The 20,228-nt window shown below is 38.3% G+C and overlaps 1 protein-coding gene across 2 annotated transcripts; it reads right to left on the reverse strand.

Moving 5' to 3' along the window:
• Nucleotides 1-986: 986 nt before the first annotated feature.
• Nucleotides 987-19,662, reverse strand: for (cGMP-dependent protein kinase for). 2 transcript variants are annotated; one of them, XM_088040739.1, is made up of 7 exons: nt 19,556-19,662; nt 17,787-18,175; nt 15,141-15,307; nt 3,149-3,752; nt 1,982-2,389; nt 1,532-1,933; nt 987-1,474 (listed from the first exon to the last, which is right to left on the reverse strand). In XM_088040739.1, the coding sequence occupies exons 2-7, from the start codon at nt 18,155-18,157 to the stop codon at nt 1,309-1,311; spliced, it is 2,118 nt and encodes a 705-aa protein (XP_087896865.1). In that variant the 5' UTR covers nt 18,158-18,175; nt 19,556-19,662; the 3' UTR covers nt 987-1,308. The 2 variants fall into 2 exon arrangements, with proteins under 2 accessions (XP_087896865.1, XP_087896864.1); XM_088040738.1 differs by lacking the exons at nt 15,141-15,307; nt 17,787-18,175; nt 19,556-19,662 and adding exons at nt 5,284-6,095; nt 8,995-9,079.
• Nucleotides 19,663-20,228: the final 566 nt, after the last annotated feature.

A 20,228-nucleotide genomic window follows, 5' to 3' on the forward strand; every position in this document is an offset into this window, starting at 1 on the left:
ACAATTCATGCTAATTTTTTGTCTTTTTACCAACAAATAATGTTGTTCTTTTTTTTAAATAAAACTTCCCAACTCTCTTTCGAGACTTTTATTTTTAATTTTTGGTGATCAAGTGGAGAATTGCGAAACTTATTTCAATTGAGTTTTTTTCCCGTATGAAAATTTTTTGCTTTTCTAGCGGAGGAACGTCCAACAGTTTTTTGCAGTTTTGAAAATTTTTGGCCCTCTGGAGGGAAAACGCTGAACGAAGTTATTCGAGTTTTTTGCAATTTTGAAAATTTTGGCTCTCTGACGGGAAAACGCTGAACTAATTTAAACGAGTTTTTTGCAATTTTGAAAATTTTGGCCCTCTGGCGGGAAAACGCTGAACTAATTTAAACGAGTTTTTTGCAATTTTGAAAATTTTGGCCCTCTGACGGGAAAACGTTGAACTAAATTAATCGAGTTTTTTGCAATTTTAAAATTTTTGGCCCTCTGGCGGGAAAACGCTGAACTAATTTAATCGAGTTTCTTGCAATTTTGAAAATTTTGGCCCTCTGGCGGAAAAACGCTGAACTAATTTAAACGAGTTTTTTGCAATTTTGAAAATTTTGGCCCTCTGGCGAAAAAAGGCTGAACTAAAAAGTTTGCAATAATTCCAATAGGTGGCGCTGCAAAAAAATTGTTGGTAAAACAGTTCTCTATTTTTAATTAGTTCGAGCTTTTGCCGCTAGAGGGCCAAAAATTTTAAAATTGTAAAAAACTCGATTAAATTAGTTCAGCGTTTTCCCGCCAGAGGGCCAAAAATTTTAAAATTGCAAAAAACTCGATTAATTTAGTTCAGCGTTTTTCCGCCAGAGGGCCAAAATTTTCAAAATTGCAAAAAACTCGTTTAAATTAGTTCAGCGTTTTTCCGCCAGAGGGCCAAAAAAAACCCAATTTTTACTTTTTCCCAACTATTTTATTCAAGTTTTTTCTATCGGGGAGAATGGATCAAGCAATTTAAGTGTCGTTAATAACTATATATTCACAACTTATACAATAAAAAACTTTACAATATACGTATTGCTTTACAACTATTTAAATATACACATAGCAATGGGTAACTTCCTGTTAAAATATAAACAGTCACAACACTGATTGTAGATTAAAAAAATATAATTACAAAGATTTTATTAAAATGGCACTTGGTGCTTTTCCGTTGAGGTCATCCACCGTCAGTCAAAAACCAGAATTGTCATGTTACTATTCCCAATCATTGCAACATTGGCACTTGATTTGTCATTGCGTCGAACACAGTTTCTTCAATATCAATAAATCTAGATTAAGCTAAAAATCGGCGTCCCACCCTGTGATGTCATCAGGTGGAAGTCCATCAGCATCAGGAGGATAATCATCAAAGTTGCTGGTGTCTGTCACGTGCCTAACTTGCGGCAAAATTGGCGGTGTGAGCGTACGGTTGACTAGACCCTCCCAGTTGAAACCATCAAACCATCTAAGAAAAACAAAGAAATTTAACATCATGGAAAGAAAAAGCGACTAAAAGTGTTACTTGTGTTTCTGGATATCACTGATGCCACCCTTCTGGTACCCCAAACGTTCTGCTGGGTTGTCTCTGCACAACTTCTTGATGAGGTTGGTGGCATGTCTGGTGATGTTCCTCGGGAAATCGATGGCGTCTATTCCTTTCAAGATGATGTTGTAAGTCTTCATCGGATCAGCTCCAGTGAACGGTGGCGTCCCAGTCAATAACTCGAACATTAACACTCCTAGAGACCAATAATCGGCGCTGATATCATGTCCTTTATTAAGAATAACCTCCGGAGCGACGTACTCCGGCGTGCCACAGAACGTCCACGTCTTCCTCCCGCTCAGCAACTTCTTCGCGAAGCCAAAATCTACCAACTTCACGTATCCTTGGTTGTCCAAGAGCAAGTTCTCCGGCTTCAAATCCCTGCAAAACAAAACTCAACTCTCACTCTCAACCCGGCCATCTCTTCACCTATAGATGATGTTCCTAGAATGAAGATAATAGAACGCCTCCACCACACACGCTGTGTAGAATCGCGTCGTGCCATCATCAAAGTGTCCTTTGTCTCTCAACACAGTCCATAGCTCCCCTCCAAGACAACTCTCCATCAACATGTACAAATACTTCCGGTCTTTGAAAGTTTTGAAAAGTTTTACGATAAAGTCGCTGTTCGCCTCTCCCATAATCTCTTTCTCGGACATGATGTGCTGCTGTTGGCGTGTTTCGACAATTTGAGCCTTCTTCATCTGCTTCAGAGCGAACGAACGATTACCGTCGCCTTTGATTTGGACGAGTTCGACGCGACCAAAGCCACCGACGCCGAGCGTCGTGAGTTTTGAGAGGTCGCCGAGTTGGACGTGCTCGAATTCCTCGTTCATTCTGGAAGAGAGGGAAAGTGTGACAAAAACAAAAAACGAGAGAGAGATAATAAAACGTTTGAAGGTGAAATTTGGGACGTTGAACAATGAAGGCGTTTTTTTGTTTTGACTGTGTTCATCTCAGTTCGTTTCCAAGAAAGTTCGTAATCGTTCAGTGGTTAATTCCCACAATTCTTATTTGGTCAACAGAAGAATCGGCTTAAAAATACCATTCAAGCTGCTTCTTGCGTTTGACCGCTTTAACCGCCTCCATAGCTTTCATTTTCTTCAGAAAAACCTCCACCTCATCTAAGTAACTCTCACGGTTTCTAACCAACCGAACGAGATAAGCGAACACTGAAATTGACCCCCCACTTTGATAGTCGTCATTTACCGGCCGAATTCTTCGCCAAGAATCCAGACAATCTTATTGTTTCCAGAAAGTCCATTTCACATACCCATTTCAAAACATAATTAACTGTGATTCAAGCCAATACAACCAGCAGGAACGACAATTAAATCGAAGAATAAACTTTTATTACTATTCTTGTTCCAGTTATTGTTAACCAATTAAAAGAATGATTCTTTCTTTGTGGCGGGTGCAATGTGAAATGACCGTGAGAAATAGTCGCATTGGAAAATGAAATTACAGTTGGATTAACAGGAAAACATGCTTTCTTTCCACCTTCAAACGTTCGCAGGTACTCAAGACTTACCACTAATCCTCTAAGCGTGTAACAAAAACAAAATCAGATAAAGCCCCCACACCGCTCCAACTCACCTTCTTCTATCAACACTTTCGTCCTTGTATTTCGTCCTTATTTCATCCAAATTGGAAATAAGTTGATTGAAAGTCTCCCTGTCAATCACCAGACAGTTAACTCCTTCGTCGCAGTCGACGATGATATTCGCAGTCCGCAAATCATCTCCTTGCAGAGCCTTTTCTCCGAAAAAGTCTCCTTTTCCCAAAGTCCTTATATACTTCTCCTCATTGCTATCTTGCATCCTCTTCGTAACTTTCACGCTTCCTTTGCTGATGATGAAGAAGGTGTCACCTCGAGCACCTTGTCTTATTATGTAATCTCCGTACGCATAGAACGTCTCTTCTAAAACGTCGGAGATCTTGATGAGAGTGTCTTCTGGTAAGTTCTTGAAGATAGGAACGCTCTTCAAGAAGTCGGTGTATTCGGCTTGGCGGATGAGACCAGTCCTCATCATTATAGTTTGGAAGCATTGTCGTTCGATCGCCCATAGTTTACAGTCGGTGGCGGCTTTGATAGTGGCGGTACGTTGGCAGTTATAGAGGATGGCTAGTTCGCCTAAGACTTTACCAGGAGTCAAAGTGCTGAGGAACTTGTTCTCGCGAGAAACTTCGACGCAACCCTCTGCAAACAAAGAAAAAAAGTTAGACAACCCGAAATTCTACAGCGAAAACTCGTTATAACGGCTGTATTAGCGTGGGCACCAAAATCAACGCCCCACCTACTTCCAATTAAGCTGATGACTTGTTATGATTCAGAATTTATTTTTGTTTTAACACGACTTCTCGACATGAAAGAGCACTTTGCACCTACATTTATGTAAAATACCCAAACTACCGTTATTTGGGGACGAACTTTTGCACCGATGAAAGGTAAGATAAACAAACTACCGAAGAAATCCGTCGACTGGAAAACACTGAAGATGTTTCCATTTGCATGAATTTGCATAAGTGCACTTTCGTTCAACGGCTATCACAACCGAGTTCTACAAGATTTTTGAGATTGTTGCTGGCAATAAAACGGAATTTTTCTTAGGAAAGCAATCTGAAACGTTTGACGTTAGATGCGTTGTAAAATTTATTGCTTCTCATAAAATTTCGATCTTTTCGTTATTTGGTTACTTTAAATGTTAATTAGCAGTTTGATTTATTGCAAATTTGCACTCGGATTTTCGGCGGTAATTAATGCCAGCGTCAATATCCCGGAAGAACCCCAATCTGTCAAAACAGACAGTGCTACCAACACCGTCAACAAAAATCAAAGGCCTTATTTCATCGCTTTTCTCGTTTTGGTGCTCCGATTTCACAGCTGATCAGTTCTTCCCGCAGTCCGTCGATTCCGGTCGTTGATTTCGCGAGCTAATTAACCGGAAAGGTTAGTCTCGTTATTCAACTAGTTCTAGCGGTAGTTTCCTTGTTATGTGTAGAAAATCGTAGCAGTAACGCACCATCCCACACCGAATCAAATCGGTGTACCGTTATAAGAGTATAATCGTTGATTGTAACGTGTCGCAACTGTTAAAAAGACGATAAGAATAACAATGTCCCGGTAGTTGCACGTTTCGAATTAATCAGACCCACCCTAGAAAAGTTCACGTAAAGAAAGTAAAATCGATTTCCATGGATGGCTCTTGAGCGACCTGTGAACTCTGTGTTTTCTAACGTCACGCGAATGCTTTCTTCGCCATATTTGAAGATGGGAAAAGTGAGTTGCGCGTCCGAGCCAACGTTGAAGTCTCTTCGAAATTGGTCGTAACTTTATTGTTAAATTGATTTGTCCGAAGCCCACATTTATATTGTCTTTAGTTTGCCTCAGGCTGCCATTTTTCCAGACCCGCCTCTGCTGACAGTATGAAGAACGTACTCGACCATCTTGCATTATCAAACCTACCATCTATCATCCGTTCGAGCGTCTCTATAAATTCCTGTCGGCTACAATGTAAGCAATTTCTTAGTCGGAGACTCCAGCAGCACATAACATAATTGTTAATTCGCCGCAATACAAATAAACTACTTGGTACTTCTAGCATGCGTGTACCGGTCTGCAGGAATCGATAGATTTTTAAAACTGTTTAATTGCTGGATGGTAAAGGTGATGGGAATCATGGGTCGACGAGAAAATTTTATGGGACATGGAATGGTTGTTTTGCACTCACCAGAGTCGCTCTTCACAACTTCTTCGCTGGTACACTGCAGATTGCCAGTTCTTCTTCGTCGTACCGCGTATGTATGCACAGGAACAATTAACTTAGGTCTAGGGATTAAAAAGTCACTTTTGTTGGAACTCTTCGAAGGCTCCACACCGCTTTTGTACAAGTCGAGGATCTCTTCGGGAGGTTCGCTGATTTCCGAGGGCGAAGGAGTGAGGTTCCTTGGAGGAATTCTTTGTCGGACTTTCTTGGGCACTTCTTCTGTCAAAGTCAACACTTCGTCCCCTAAAATGTGCTTGTTCTGATCATCCACCCATTCACTAACCCTTTCTGGGACCTCTCCACCTTCATGGAACCTCACCGACTTTATCTGCTTCTCGAGATCATTAATCACGTTCGTAAACTCCGGGAGTTTCGTCCGGGGTTTCGGTTTCGGCTTCTCTTTCTCCTTCACACTCGTGCTTCTCTGCACCTTCGTCTGAGACGGAAGATAATAATTCGACATGTTCCCATTGATCCTCGCGAGACACTTTTCGCTGTGGTACTTCGGTACTTTCTTCTTCGGAGTTGAATATAGTTCCTCCTGAGCTAACTCGTCCAACATATTCTGGTACTGTCCCAACTTCGAAGACAAAGTCCCTTCACTGTACTTATCCCAGGAGTTCGAACCAGAACTGTTGGTACTCGACAAGTTCTTTTGGGCATCTTCCCAATTTGCCTCGTACTGCCGTCCTCTGGTGTCGTTGGAAATGTCCATTTCTAACCACGCAGGATCGTTGATCACTGCTTTACCCGGATAATGCTTGATCTTCATTTTTCTGAAGAAAGAGTGGGTGAAGAGACCGTGGTAAATCGGGGCGGTGCTGCTGCCCTATTTAACGCTCGAGCGGAAACAAGGATTTTTCGCGGTTGAAACGAAGAACTGTGTCCTTTTTTACCACAAACGCGCGATCGAAATTTATTGTAGAAAAAATTATCTCTTACATGTTGTCTACTCGTCCAATTAAACAAAATTCAAATGAAGCTAATTCGTGATGAAATTAATTGATCGACCATTAGTAGCCTCGATATTTTTTGTCTCCGTTTCACATGTAAGAGATAATTAAATTTGATACGGAATTCTTGGACGAGTCTGAGAAATCGGAGCTTAGAGGAAATAGAAACTACTAAAAAAAAAGAAACGAGTTCTAAGCGCAAAGACGAGATGGGTACCACTTTTTGCGAGGAGAAATACGAAACAGTGTCCCATTTTATTTGCTCGCAACTGTACAATCGCGACGTTTCCAAAATAACGAGCAACGAAGGGAAATACTTGGGATATTATTATGCGGATTCTTGAGGATGGAGCGAGGAAAAATTCCACATAATTTGATCTCGTTGTCTGCGAATCTGTTTTTAACTGCGTAGCTCTGAAAATTATGGAGTCCGTTTCCTTTTAGCTAAATAAGTGGTTTAGTAAGAACGAAGGACGGTGCACGCGAAGAATTTTAATGCAGTTTTCTACGATACCGACGCGCACTTTCATTCTGCCTGGAAATCGTCATTTCACGACAAATTTACTTCCTCTGATAACGTGCAAAAAATCCACAAACTGTTCTTGTTGGAATGTGCAAATTTAGAAAGTTGGAACAAAGAAAGTCGGAAAACCATCAAATTAACTTAAAATACGTGCCATCCACATTCTTTGTGGTCACTTTACAGGCATCATTCGAAAGCCGAAGATTTAAAAAAAAAACCGAAAGTGATTTTGGAAATGTTTCTAGACGACATTGTGGTACTAATTTGTCGCTATAATGACAAAAAATACAATTAACATTTGTAACGGTTCAGTACAGCCGAAACGAGTTTGAAAAGGTCGCGTTTAGTTTACAAATGAAATGAAAAACCTACACAAAAAGAGCGGCCTTGAGACTGTAAAGTCAATGCTTTTGCATTTTTCCCACATCAATCAAATAAAATGGTTTAACAAAAAAGTGATTGTATGGTTTATGTTTAAAAACTAAAAAAAAAGAGCCTTGAAAGTACTGCCATATGACCAAACAAACCAAGGAAGCTCTGGAGTTTGAGTGTTTTTTCTGACTTAACTCCACGTTAGCTCGATGACTTTATTTGTCCAATTAAGCGGTAAAAGTAATAAATTTAGTCGTTAATTAACCGATGACGTAACATCGTAGTGTCTTCAGAAGTACCAACCCTCGTAATGAGATATCCTTTCACTCTTACCAATCTGCGAAAAATAAAACCACAAAACTTGGCACTTTCGCCATGACATTAAGAAGACAAAACGCCATATTGTGTCGGGACAACTAGAGCAGAAACAATTGTATAACACCCGACGTAACACGAAGATCCATAAACAATCTCCCGAAAAAACCGAAAGTTTTTCATCTGTATGACCTCATCGTCCAGATGTGGGTTACGCGTTTTTGATGGTTCCGTTCTTAATAAGAATGGGATTTATTATCATCGTGACACGTTTTTCGGCTTATTTATAGAACGTGCAGTATCGTTTGCATCTTCATTGTTTTTGTCCTTGCCGTGACCTTTTTTGTTCAAAGAGGTTCTTGACCTCGCTTTTCTTCTCAATTGGACTGATTTACAAACGAAAAAGTTGCGATTTCCGTTTCGAATCGATGAAGTAGCGCATCAAAAACCGAAAGCTGCCAATGATTTTAAAACTCTTCGGTGCCCGCGGACTGAGACTTATCTGATCGAACTTAATTAAATTGTTTGCTCCTCCTCTTTGTGAGAGTTTTCGGCGCCTAGCGGACTAGATTTTCGCCGTTGGCACCACCGATTTCCGGCTGATAACTCACTCAAGGTGGAACTCATTACAGGAACAAAGAAATACTTAAGTGTTTTAAATGTTCAAATTTTCTAGATAATGAACATTGTTGTAGAGTTCAACAAAGGTCGCAAAACATCTCTACCACGTTCCGCCGCCGGGGTCCCAACCCCGCGTCTTCGCCGACAATAGAAAGTTGCAAAATCAGATTTCGACCACTCGGTTTTACTTTCTTCAGTTGGCGATGCTGTTATTCGAATTTCGGCAACGTCATGTTGCACCCGAGCTGACCTTGGGCGGGTTCCTTTTCGCACAAGCCGCACCTTCACCTGGTGAAACCGCAAAAAGGACCGAAAATAAAAGGCGGATTTGAACTATTGCGTCTGAGTTTTGACCATGCCAATGTTTACACTTCGTAATTTCCAGGCAAAAAGGTTATCAGTTCGTGACGTGTTCGGCTTAGAAAATGCAAATATTGTTTTTATTAAAAGGTGGCGTTTTTCATTAGTTTGGTTTACATTTTAGTTTGTGGGTCACATCGTTTTCTCCCGCTCAACGAAACGTGCAAAAAATGTAGGCGATGTGGGTTGGAGAACTATTGTGGAACAACAAGGAAACGAAAAAATTGGACTAACAAAGAACTGAAAGTGAGCCCTAGGGAACACCACAAAAAAATGTGGTAAAATGGAGATCCGCGTGTTCTTGCACGTTCCAAGAAACATTATTATGCACGCGTTTTACCACCGTCATCAAGTGACAAATAATTCTTTCCATTGTACTTTCCCTCGAAAACTGACCGTTTCTCGTTACGCAAATCGCGAAAGGACACAGAACTGCATTCAACAACGCACCAAGGCTGCACGAAATATGAAAGTGTCGACAATAACAGCAGCAGCAACACCCTCACTTTGCAGGAAAATTCGATATCTTACACAAATTGTCGTGTTGACAAAAATGAAATGTCTTCGGATGCGGAACTACATTTCACGTACGTTTTCAGAACGCGCACGAGGTCGACGTTGAAGGCGAACGAGCGCGAAACATCGCCTCCGAATTGCGGACGGTGACTGACTGAGCTGCAGGAATTGCAGGAAACGCCGCTCGGTTTCGAAAGTAGGGGACTGAAACGGTGGACGTCGAGGAGACGCCATGACGTCAGGATGCAGTTTTCCGCGTGAAAAGGACGCTTTCCTGCTGGGAGTTTTAACCGAGTACGAGTGTGAAATTTCGATTTTGATGAGTGCCGCTTTCGTTTTTGTTGCGTCACACTTTTTCCATCATATTTTCCATGTTGTTTCTGACCGGGTTCTATGGTTCTCTGAGCGTGAAAAAATGCCTAACAAGGCCGAGTTTTCCATCATCTTTTAACCCAGTTGCGAGTTTACGACATTTATAAAAAAATTAAATAAAACCGACCTTTCCAAACAGTATTTATCATACATTGCCAACATTTGATTACAAATTACAATGAGTTCGCCTTTCGCGTGTTTAATTGGGCAAATGACTTGATAATCACTCTTAATTTTACGGTCAACTCGGAATTAGACTTCGTTATTTGCCAAGCAAAAGTGTTACGACTTGTTGTGGTAAATTAACAATGCGTAATTTAAAAGCCCCATCTCCGGAGACCTCATTGAACGCAAAATGTCAATAAACTTCACCAGCGTTGTAAAAAGCCAGAAACACTCTTTAATTTGGCAGAAAAACGTTTTCAAGCAAAGAAATAAATTTAATTATCAGCGCTGTAAATTTTGAAAGTACCACTTTTGATTTCTCTCGTTTAGAATTCCATATCTGAAAGACGATAATTAGAATGTACCAAAAAAACGCACAAATCTAATTGATTCACGAAAAAATCTCAATTTTGAAAGTCACTGCGTTTCGAAAGTCGATAAGACAGACGCCGATAAACAATACCAACGAATAGAGAACACAATTTATTAAAGACAACATGACCAACTTACATACAATGCCCCGATAATGAAGTCGAGTGCATATATTGTTTACGGTAAAAACCAAATGTCATTGTGACTTAAGATGCACGCCCTGTTATTAATTTTAAATTTTCTCACAGCGTGAAATACAACGCATTGTTCGATTATTCCAATAAGAGTACCAATGCAAAAAGTCGTGAGAAAAAATTTCAAAACAAACGTAGGCCTTGCATTTTCATGTTGGTAACACTGCCACTTATGACATTTAACGTTTTCCAGGGTTTTTTAATCAAATTTATTACGAACAACTCATCTTCGCGTGATGTTCCTTTTGCAAACCTGTCTGGACTCAAAAAACCCAACTCGATTACCTCGCTGTCAACATAACGAGCTAAAATACCCCAAAATGGAAACTTATCCAGAGAGATAACTTTATAATTAAAATTCGAAATTTGCTCGTCAAACTTAAAATTAAATGGCAATTTATCACGTCGCCACATGCTATTACGTCAAGTTCTTAAGTAACGACGAGCGAACAAAAAATGAGCCATTCTATACAATTTTGTAAGAATTACGCAGTACTTGAAAAAACAGTCTTTAACTGTTGATGGCACCGGATCTTACGTCACTTGTATTATCCTAGTCCTCAATGTTGGCTAAAATTGCCGTAAAAGTGAAACTATAAATTCCGTTTCCTTTTCCACTTTTCTTTATTGCATATATTAGTTTTTTGACAAACAGCAGATGCGAAATATTTGAAAGTTAAGTGCTTTTCACCAAATAAAATCGGAAAAAGTGCAAATAAGACAGTGTCGTCAATAAATCTGACCATAAAATATGGTAATGCGATTCAAAATGGTACAATTGGATGCCTACGCACGTTAGAGAGATATTTATATGCTTGAATGTCATTGTACGCTGATTATACATTGTCACGAGCTAGATATGATTTGACACTTGGATCGATTGAGTCTGGCGTAAATCAAGGTCAGGTCAGGGATTTTTACGATCAACGACGAAAAATCAGAGTAATATAATGACTTTATCGGGAGTATAATCGTAATCTGAGAGGTAACAGCCCACGCTGGAAAATGTGTGTCAATGCATTGTGCATTCACATTACTTGGGTTTGACAGCCTGTTTTGCAACTGTAAACTACCGGGTCATCTGGATGAACTTTTCTAGTGACTTTGGTGATATTTGGTTGTTAGTATGCGCGACGAATGTGAGAGTTCTGTTAAAAACAGTAATCCGTCTTTACAGTTTATGTCCAGTTACACCACGAAAGTTAGTTTTCACAATTTAATTGGAAAAAGTCGTGCGGGCATGTGACAGTTGGCTAATGTCAACGTGCAGTCAGTTTAGATTGCAAACGTCCACTTTGACAGTTACATAATTTTTTATTTAAATTTAGAAGCTTGATGAATTAGCTTTGAAAATTTTGAGATGACCAGGTTGGCACCATCGTCCCCCAGAATCTGCCATCTGCCATTTTGACATGTACAAGGTGTTTATAAATGTTTCTAGCATCAAGGGTGGCTCTGGAATTCTTGTCGTGCACTACTTTGCCGCTTTGTTTTCATAGTGAATATAACTATCTTGAAAATTATTTATAATGTTACTTACGTCAACGACGTCTCACGGACGGTTTTGTGTCCAAATTTTTGATTTTCAGGTTTTAAACCACAACTAGAACAGTTTTCTTGTCAAAACTTACTTTGCTCCATGATTGAGGTTAACTACAACTTTGACATTTCATAGCCACCTTTGATGCTAGAAACATTTATAAACACCTTGTATATTAAGGTTACTTAATTACAGTAGACTCTCGATAATTTGAAATTCAAGAGACCTGGAAAAAAGTTCAAATTATCGAGAGTTCAAAATATAGTGTGATTTAAATCATCGAGAAAAAACAAGAAAAAATTCAAATAAACGAGAGTTTAAAGGCAAACAGACAATAGTCAAAATAAACAAACCAATCAGAGAAGAGAACGTAAAATCCACTAACTCCACTTAGGCGCTTAGGCACTTAGAAATATCGTAAAACTTATGTTTTGTAAGCTATGAATTCTTCTGGTGAAACAGATTTATGCTACGACGAAACTTTCAAAAACCCTTTATTTTTTTTTTATTTTAAAGCTGCAATGAAATATTTAAGAATGGCGTGTTTAAAAGTTTTCTGTTTTTTTTTGTCCGCGCACGCGAGGAATTTCAAACTAAGCAGAGTTCGGGAGGAAAAAATTCAAAATATTTGTTGGTTGGTGGTAAAAAACTTCTCGATTTCACTTTAAATTAACGAGAGGGCCAAAATACACTGAAAATTTTCAAGTTATCGAGAGAAATCCAGGGAACCGGGAAAAACTTTAAATTATCGGAGTTCAAATTATCGAGAGTCTACTGTAATTAGTTCGAGCCCTTCAAGATGGTCCAAGTGAAGCTAAATTCCCCACTGCTGTTTAAAAACAGTAGCAAACAAATGAAATTTTGACGCAATACATTGGCAGAACTTACACGGCCGTCTTTTGTACCCTAAAACCCAATTCACAAAACACCTCTATTACAACAACAGGAACGAATTACATAATCAAAAGTTGCGACTTTGGGTGGACATTTACAACCTAAACCAACTTTAAATTTTTGTTACCAACGTGGGGGGTTTAATTATAGTTGGTACGACTGTATAGTTTCCGCAGCCAAATAGTGATTTTATGACTTAATTGGGGTACTCACTACACAAAAAGTCTAAACCACCGCATTAGCTTATTCTTAAATCTTGTTATTTATGACCGGCCTCGGCAAAATTGACCACCGGCTCGTCACTACTTGAAGGTGGTAGTGAGAAGGGACAATGTATGAAATTATAGAAACAACTATGTAGTATGAAAATTCATTTAATTTATAGTCATGTTTTCAACTAAAGTCTTTCAATGACACACGAATTAATTTCTCGACTATTTCACGGTGTTGGACGTAAAATTTAGAAAATGAAATTTAATAAAATAGTAATTTATTATTATTTTTCTTATTACATATGTTATTATTTATGTTTATTTTTTTCTTATTTCACTAGAATTTAAAAGTTCATCAATGAATAAAAAATGTTGAATGAAACAAAATTGTTTTGAATGGTATGACTCTATGGAGCGACCTGACCGGATGCAATTTACCTGATGTTTGCAATATTGGATTAGAGTTTATCTAAGAAACTGACCGGAGTTTTACTAGGTGATGACAATTTCTTTCATTTTGCCGCCGGCCGGTTCAACTTTTACTGAGAATTCAACTCACCATAGATTCGACCAATAAGACACATTTATTTTTTCAAAAAAATGGAACATACATTGTAAATTCAAATCATAATTGGTATTACCAAATCCAAGGGCAGTTAAGAATAACACGAAAAAAAATGTGTATTCTGGGTGTTTGGTTTGGACAAGAAAGTGATATGAAATATGAATATATTTATGAAGACACAACTTTTTGGAAAAAAATGGAACCAAAATTGATTAAGTTTTATTTTTATCACATGTTGCTGGAATTAATTGACTCTAGGAAACAAAGATTGTCTATTCCGATCTGCCGTCATTGAGTTTGTATTACCTATGTATTAGTTAATTGTCAAACCAATTATGTAAATACCACTTTTCTTATAAATACTTACTAACATGTACATATTATACACATTATTATACTATGAATTTTATATCTTTTGAGTATACCTTCTTACCAAATACGTATCTATTTGAAAACAAATAAAATTAAACATAAAACAGATAAGTTTAGTTTTTTTTAGAAAATTTCTGTTTGGCATTCTAATATTAAATAATACTTTAATCTATTTATTATTTGACTAGTTAAATTATTTTTTGAACAACGTACTAATGTACTTACAATTTTAAAATAAATTTTTTTGATTCATATTATTTTACCAATGAAGAAGTATTTCTACCAGACAGAGGCAAAATAAGCATTTATCATTTTACAATCACTTTACGATAGCACAGTAAGGGGTGTTGTAAACAGAGGTACCGCTTGACAACCTTCCCGATGTGACAGCTCAGCTCGAATTCTGACCAGCGACGAGTCTTGGCACTCGCCTTAAGAAAACACGGACACATTTTAAATCATGGTTTATTTGAAGGCAAATTGTTTTCCCCTTTCTCTTCAGTTTCTTCGTCATCATTATGAAGATTTCTGAAAAACTTTAATTTTTTACCAGGTTGTCTTTAATAGAACTTGGTATTTTTATCCTGTCTAAAATGGTCCATCGCTTTCTAAAAAGCAACCAGGCAAAATATCCAAATTGTTTGAAAATTTAAAATGCACGCTGAAAATGTCTTATTTTCCCAATCATCCATTGTTGACGCGCGTTTCGGTAGCAAGACTACACGTTTCCCCAAATCCTTAAACAACCCTGAGACGCCGATGAACCGGTGGTCAATTTTACCGAGGGCGGTCATAAATAACAAGATTTAAGAATAAGCTAATGCGATGGTTTAGACCTTTTGTGTAGTGAGTACCCCAATTAAGTCATAAAATCACTATTTGGCTGCGGAAACTGTACACATCTGCAGAAAATCCCTTCCGCAAGACTCAACCTGTTAACATTGAAATTGCCTATAAATAGAAATATTGAACTGTAATAACGAGACTTAATTTTCACCTTGACATTATCGAAATTGTTAATTGCAAATCTACTCTTTTTTACATAACTGAAGATCCTGTCCCTCCAGATTGCAATAAATTTAAAAAAGTTGGTACACCTGTCACGTCCCAGAACCGCCAACTGAAGATCATAAAAACAACCTCGTGTACCTTTTGACGGTAAATTTAACTCAAAAATCTAAACATCCACCCTACAACGTGAGCAACGGTGAAAGTGCTTGTTCTGAACGTCGTGAAAGATCAAGGTTGGTGCACATGGCAACAAGCTAAGAAATTCGCTAGAGTTCGTTCATAAAAGTGTCTAAAAAATCTACAATAACGAGCCTTGGAGTTGCCTTCTCGGGCGGACTTTAAAATTAGAAAGTCCCCACTGTATTAGGATAATTTCAGGTTGAAAGGTCAACAACTTGCCGAGTCGTACTCAACAACTGTATGTTGTTGAACAACACTCGTGTTTTCTTGGTTGTATAACTCACCTTCGAGAACGTATACTATGCTGCCGACATCTCCTTCTTTGATGATAAGACTGCCGACTTTGTAGGTTTCCGGGTACATGCAATCGACGATTTCTCTGATCTGACTCGTTTCCAGGTTCTTCATAAAGTCGTTGTCCAAGATGGCGGCCTTTATGAGCTCGCGGGAGCTGAAAAAGAAGAAAACAAATGTAGATTGCACTTGTTCGAGAGCGAATTAACGAACGCCCACTTCTTCACGCTTAATTTAGTGTTAAAAAGAGAGTCAACGACTGTTGGGTTTCGGTGTTCAAGCAATAAATTGAATGGGTTTGTGATTGTCTTTAATTTTCAGGATGAGTCAGTGGAAAAAGGATTTTCCAACAATAGCAATTAGACGTGTATTGTTGGCTGTCTACGCACAAGACCTCTCAGTCAACGCTAATTAAAGTTGACACCACCGACGGATCTATTTTTGGAAATATCAACGAATTCAATTAAGGCCATTTAAATACAAACGCTCGTGATTCTACTTTGTTGTACTTTTTCAAGGTTGTCGTCACGTTAAATTTAACACGGCATAAATTAAAAGTAATGAAGTTAATTGCACACAGAAGTTAAATATAGGGATTTGTCAGCGACGCTCCGTAATCATATGCAATTTATTCGGGGAAATAAAAGTTAGACGGTTTGTAACCCTGGAAACAAAAGAAACTACACAAATTGTTCTTTTGTGTGAGTAAAAATACAAGTCTGCCAACGTTAAAAAGCCACACGTGACAACTTACTCAACGATGACAACGCACTGAAAGTTGGTAATACAAAAAAACAAACAATTAACGAATTTCATTTTATTTTATTGATGTTCACTTGATGTTTATTAGCGTAAAAAAAATTAAAACGTCGTAAAACTAAAAATCCGAAGCAATTAACATTCAGAAATATACGAATTTGAAATTTTCTTGTTTTTCTTGTCAATATTTTATAATTTATAGTGTCAATGTTCAAGGCCGTTTAAAAAATGAAAAACCTGCGATAATGCGATACTAGGTAAACCTTGAACAACTGATAAACTACTTTTTCTATTATTGGTATGGAAACAGGACTTTCGTTTTTTAACTATTGGCACTAAAACAAAATTCCCTGACTGTGTTAATTCACCTGACCCTGAAGGTCACTACCCGACGACTGGACAAAGATACCCACAGAACTGTTGACTTGTAAATGTTTCAATATTTGAGAATTATCGCAATTAGGGCCGCAAAAAGCGTTAAGTAATTATAGTTACCACATTTTTAAGATGTCGTGCAACCATTGCCACCACTAAGTGGACAATTACGCTCAAAATAACTCATTTCTGTGTAATATTTCCTGCTTAAAAATTGGAAAGCAACAAAAGTTTCCTGTTGGTGTCAGTCACGTTGGCATCAGTGTGAATTTTCCGGTACTTTCCCGTTACCGTTCGTCTAATTGCGGCCGTAAAAAGTCAATTTCCCGTGATTTATACCGCATTCCAACAGCATATCGTATTAACATTCAAATCCCAACTCAATAAATCATAAAAACTAATAGAAAAAACAGCTTATCGGTGGTACCAACATTAGTTAAAAAACTTTCTGTTGAACCAAAACAAACAGCCGATGAAGGAATACGCAACAATGGTCCACTAATGGCGTGTATACAATTCAATTAATCATAAAACGAACGGTTGAATGAGACGATATCGGAAAATCTAACAAAACTGGTCTTCGGCCAATTACCGACCGATAGATTTATCACCGATGTCGGCGGCTTTGTGTGAATTCTTCATCTGACAACACTCATGAATATCAATGGTTGGTTCCCGGTCATAAAATTGCGCTCACGCACTCGCTAATCATTTTATCGGAACACGATCGCTGCAATCTGGGATGGGCTTAACCACACATGGATTATGCACGGGCGATTTTGACAATTAAATTAAATGAGGATCGCGGAAACGACTCGCCAAAAAGTTGGCAACACCATCGAATATCAAGCGATCTGTCATTTGGACACATGTGCTGTTTTATCGGTGTTACTACAATCTACAATTTTAAGCAGTGTTAGCACGTCTTTGTGCCAGTGGAACAAAATCACTGTCTTCAGGTGAATAGTAAGTGATGTCATTATCACTTTTGCAATTCCGTTTTATGGCAAAATTATGAATACCCACATGAGTAGATAATTATTATTAATAGATTCTAAATTGACGTTTATCGTTTTTATTTAGTCTTAAAGGTTTTCATACCAATTCCAGTTTTATTTTGATTCGCTTAACTTCTGTTATTCAGGCAATAAAACTCAATGGTCTATTAAAATCTGTTGAAGCAATAAAATTTAATGAAGTTATATTTTAAGTGACGAAAGTTACATGAGACATCAGAGGTATCTTGGACCAAATTCCACAAGATACGTGTAGGGTTTTTCGTCGGTAGCCAAAAAGTGGTTCAATTTGTTGGAAGCTGTGGTAAAAAGCAAAAACAGTGCAGCCAATTATCAAAATTTTTGCATCAAAATCAGTCGACATATGTAAACTGTACGTCAACAAACGCGACGACAGACGAAGTTCAAACACCACAACTTGACGTTTGTTTACACGCGAAAAAAACTTTAAATATTTAACTCATCAAAATATGACAAGCAACTTACAACGCTGTTTTGGGAATCTTCTTAATCTGTAAATCTGTGGTCGCCTGTTCGTTTATCGGTTCAGCACTAATGGCTTGTCTCTTCATTCGTGGCTTCTCATCGTCCAAAGTCAACTGTTTGGTAATGATCTTTTGCGTGATAGGTTTGACCACTTGTCTAAACTTATCAATTTCGTTATGTAAATGTTTGATGATGATATCTTTCTCGTCCAACTCCTTCTCCAACAACGCGATCGTTTCTTCTTTCAGTTTCAGTTCTCTGGTCTTGTCCTCAAGGAGCTTCTTCAGCCCTTGGACTACCTCGGTCTCGCTTGGTGGCATCTCGTACTTCCGACGGTGCAACACTTTAGTAATGAAATTGTAGCAACTCATAGGTCCATTTTAATTACACTGCGAAAAAACACACGTCCTGAAGACGACATTGATATTTCGACGAAATCGATCTTTTCTTGACCCTATTTCTGCTCGGCACACCGGTAATTACGCGATGGAATTTCGCAATGGAATTTAATAACAGATTCGACGTTTCAATCAAGAATGGGAAAATAAAGAGTCCTTGAAACTGGCAAATATTTGAGACTGAGTTTGAGTTTTGTATTAACAGTCGGTTAATTGAACTGTTTGGTTTGAAAGTCGTCACAAATCTGCAAAACTTGCGGGGAAAAAGCGACTTGACCATCCTTAACCGTCGTCCGAATTAGTTCACTCGTCATGTCAGTTGTTGCCAACATGAATGAAATTTATTCTTACAACGATTCGATGTTAAAATTCCCCTCACACATGTTTTGTTACAGAACCACAGTTGGTAACACTCCATGAATTATTAATTTAAGCAAAACGAGACCTATTTAACATATCAAAATGCGCGAAAAGAATCCAAAAAACGAAATTTATGCAGTCTTTAAAAAATCATTTGAATACCTCGCATCGCACCGCAAAAATATCATCCGCTCTCCATCTTTACGTGGCATTTACATGCGTGTTGAGGCAATTTCCAATAAAATCTCCATAATAATGGCGCAGAAAAATCTAATCTCGTATTCGACCACAACTAGTTCATTATCGCTCAGGCCATAAAACGTTTGATTAAACTGAGCGCTAATAACTGCCGTGACATTCTAATTGGTCGACTTGGCAAAATTCGAAACGGCGAAAATGGTGGCCAACACCCAATGGTTTCACAACGCGAGTATTTTTTATTGTTAGTTAATTACCACATTCGAACCACTATTTATTTATTTGTTGGACTCATTAATGTATGCTAATTCACAGCTGCGCCACGGGACACCAAAAATTTGTCCATCATGGTTCTAACAGTGGTAAGGTTAGCGCACTCTTGATTGAAACCTCGAGGATTCCTCACATGACATCAACAAACGATTTGGGGCGGACTAAGAAAAACTTTTGCCACAATTCCACTATTTTTAGGAACACACTCATAGTTACGACACTTCAGGAGTGGTGAAAAATGAAATAAAAGTGAACACGCGTTGACATTGAGAGACGAACATGTGTGGGTAATTGCAGTGACGGCTGCACCAATTATATAACAAGTGGAGGAATTTTCAAAAATCGCGAAGTTGACAGGTAAAACACCACAACCGGAAATTTCAATATCTGTAGAACTAAAAAACTAGTTTTGAAACGTCGCCGAAAGATAGACGAGATGCAAAAAAAAAATCCACCCCTTCTCAAAAACGGACTCAAAATCGCAGGTCAGGAGCGTAAAAACCGAATTCACTGCCATAGGGCCAAGAAAAGCGTCCATACCGGCACTGTAGATCCGAATTCTGTCACTTTTCCGCACTCGCTTTGATGATGGATTCTAAACCGGACGACGGCGGACATGAAACTAAACTCCGTTCCATTGCTTCGGAACGAATTCACACGGAGGAGCGCGGAGGTGGATTTTACCATCGCGTTACTTTTGGAAAACTGTCAAAATTTCCTCCGAGAAAATTTGGATGCGTGGCGACAGTAATTGTCTAAATTGATCACCACCAGCCAAAAGTCTCATCAAAAGGACTCATGAGAAACAAACACAGCGAGCTTCGGGTTTCCTCGTAAACAAATTCCTCGAGGCGGTAAAAATTCAATGGGATTCAGAACCGGATGATGTTATTACGCTGTATTAATTCGCACTTGTGCATAATTTTGAAATATGTTATAACAAATGATTATAGTTACGGCTGAGTTCTAATGATTTCATTTCTTGGAAGCGCAATCAAGTTCTCAATTAATCTGTTGCCAACTGTGAAACAGTGAAAAATCGGGTAATTACCTAAATGTTTGTTCAATTTGTTACCGGGTTGTGTTTACTGAATAAACTGTGCAAATACTTAATATTTTGTCACCGTTGGCGTTTATTAGACGTGTCTACAAGTTAGATAATAACATTCCTTCCGCGTTTACCCGCAACGTGGTAAACAATTTTCATCGCGAA

Source organism: Gnatocerus cornutus, chromosome 7 (assembly GCF_029298725.1).
Source record: "Gnatocerus cornutus isolate USDA-ARS CGAHR chromosome 7, icGnaCorn1.1, whole genome shotgun sequence".
NCBI lineage: Eukaryota > Metazoa > Arthropoda > Insecta > Coleoptera > Tenebrionidae > Gnatocerus > Gnatocerus cornutus.

Bases quoted from the DNA above. Each gene is read 5' to 3' on its own strand.
- for (XM_088040738.1), bottom strand. From the start codon at position 6,091: ATGAAGATCAAGCATTATCCGGGTAAAGCAGTGATCAACGATCCTGCG. The intron at 3,753-5,283 runs GTGAGTGCAAAA...CTTTGTTTGCAG, and splicing joins AGTTGTGAAGAGCGACTCTG to AGGGTTGCGTCGAAGTTTCT. The intron at 2,390-3,148 runs GTGAGTTGGAGC...CCTCTCTTCCAG, and splicing joins GAAAGTGTTGATAGAAGAAG to AATGAACGAGGAATTCGAGC.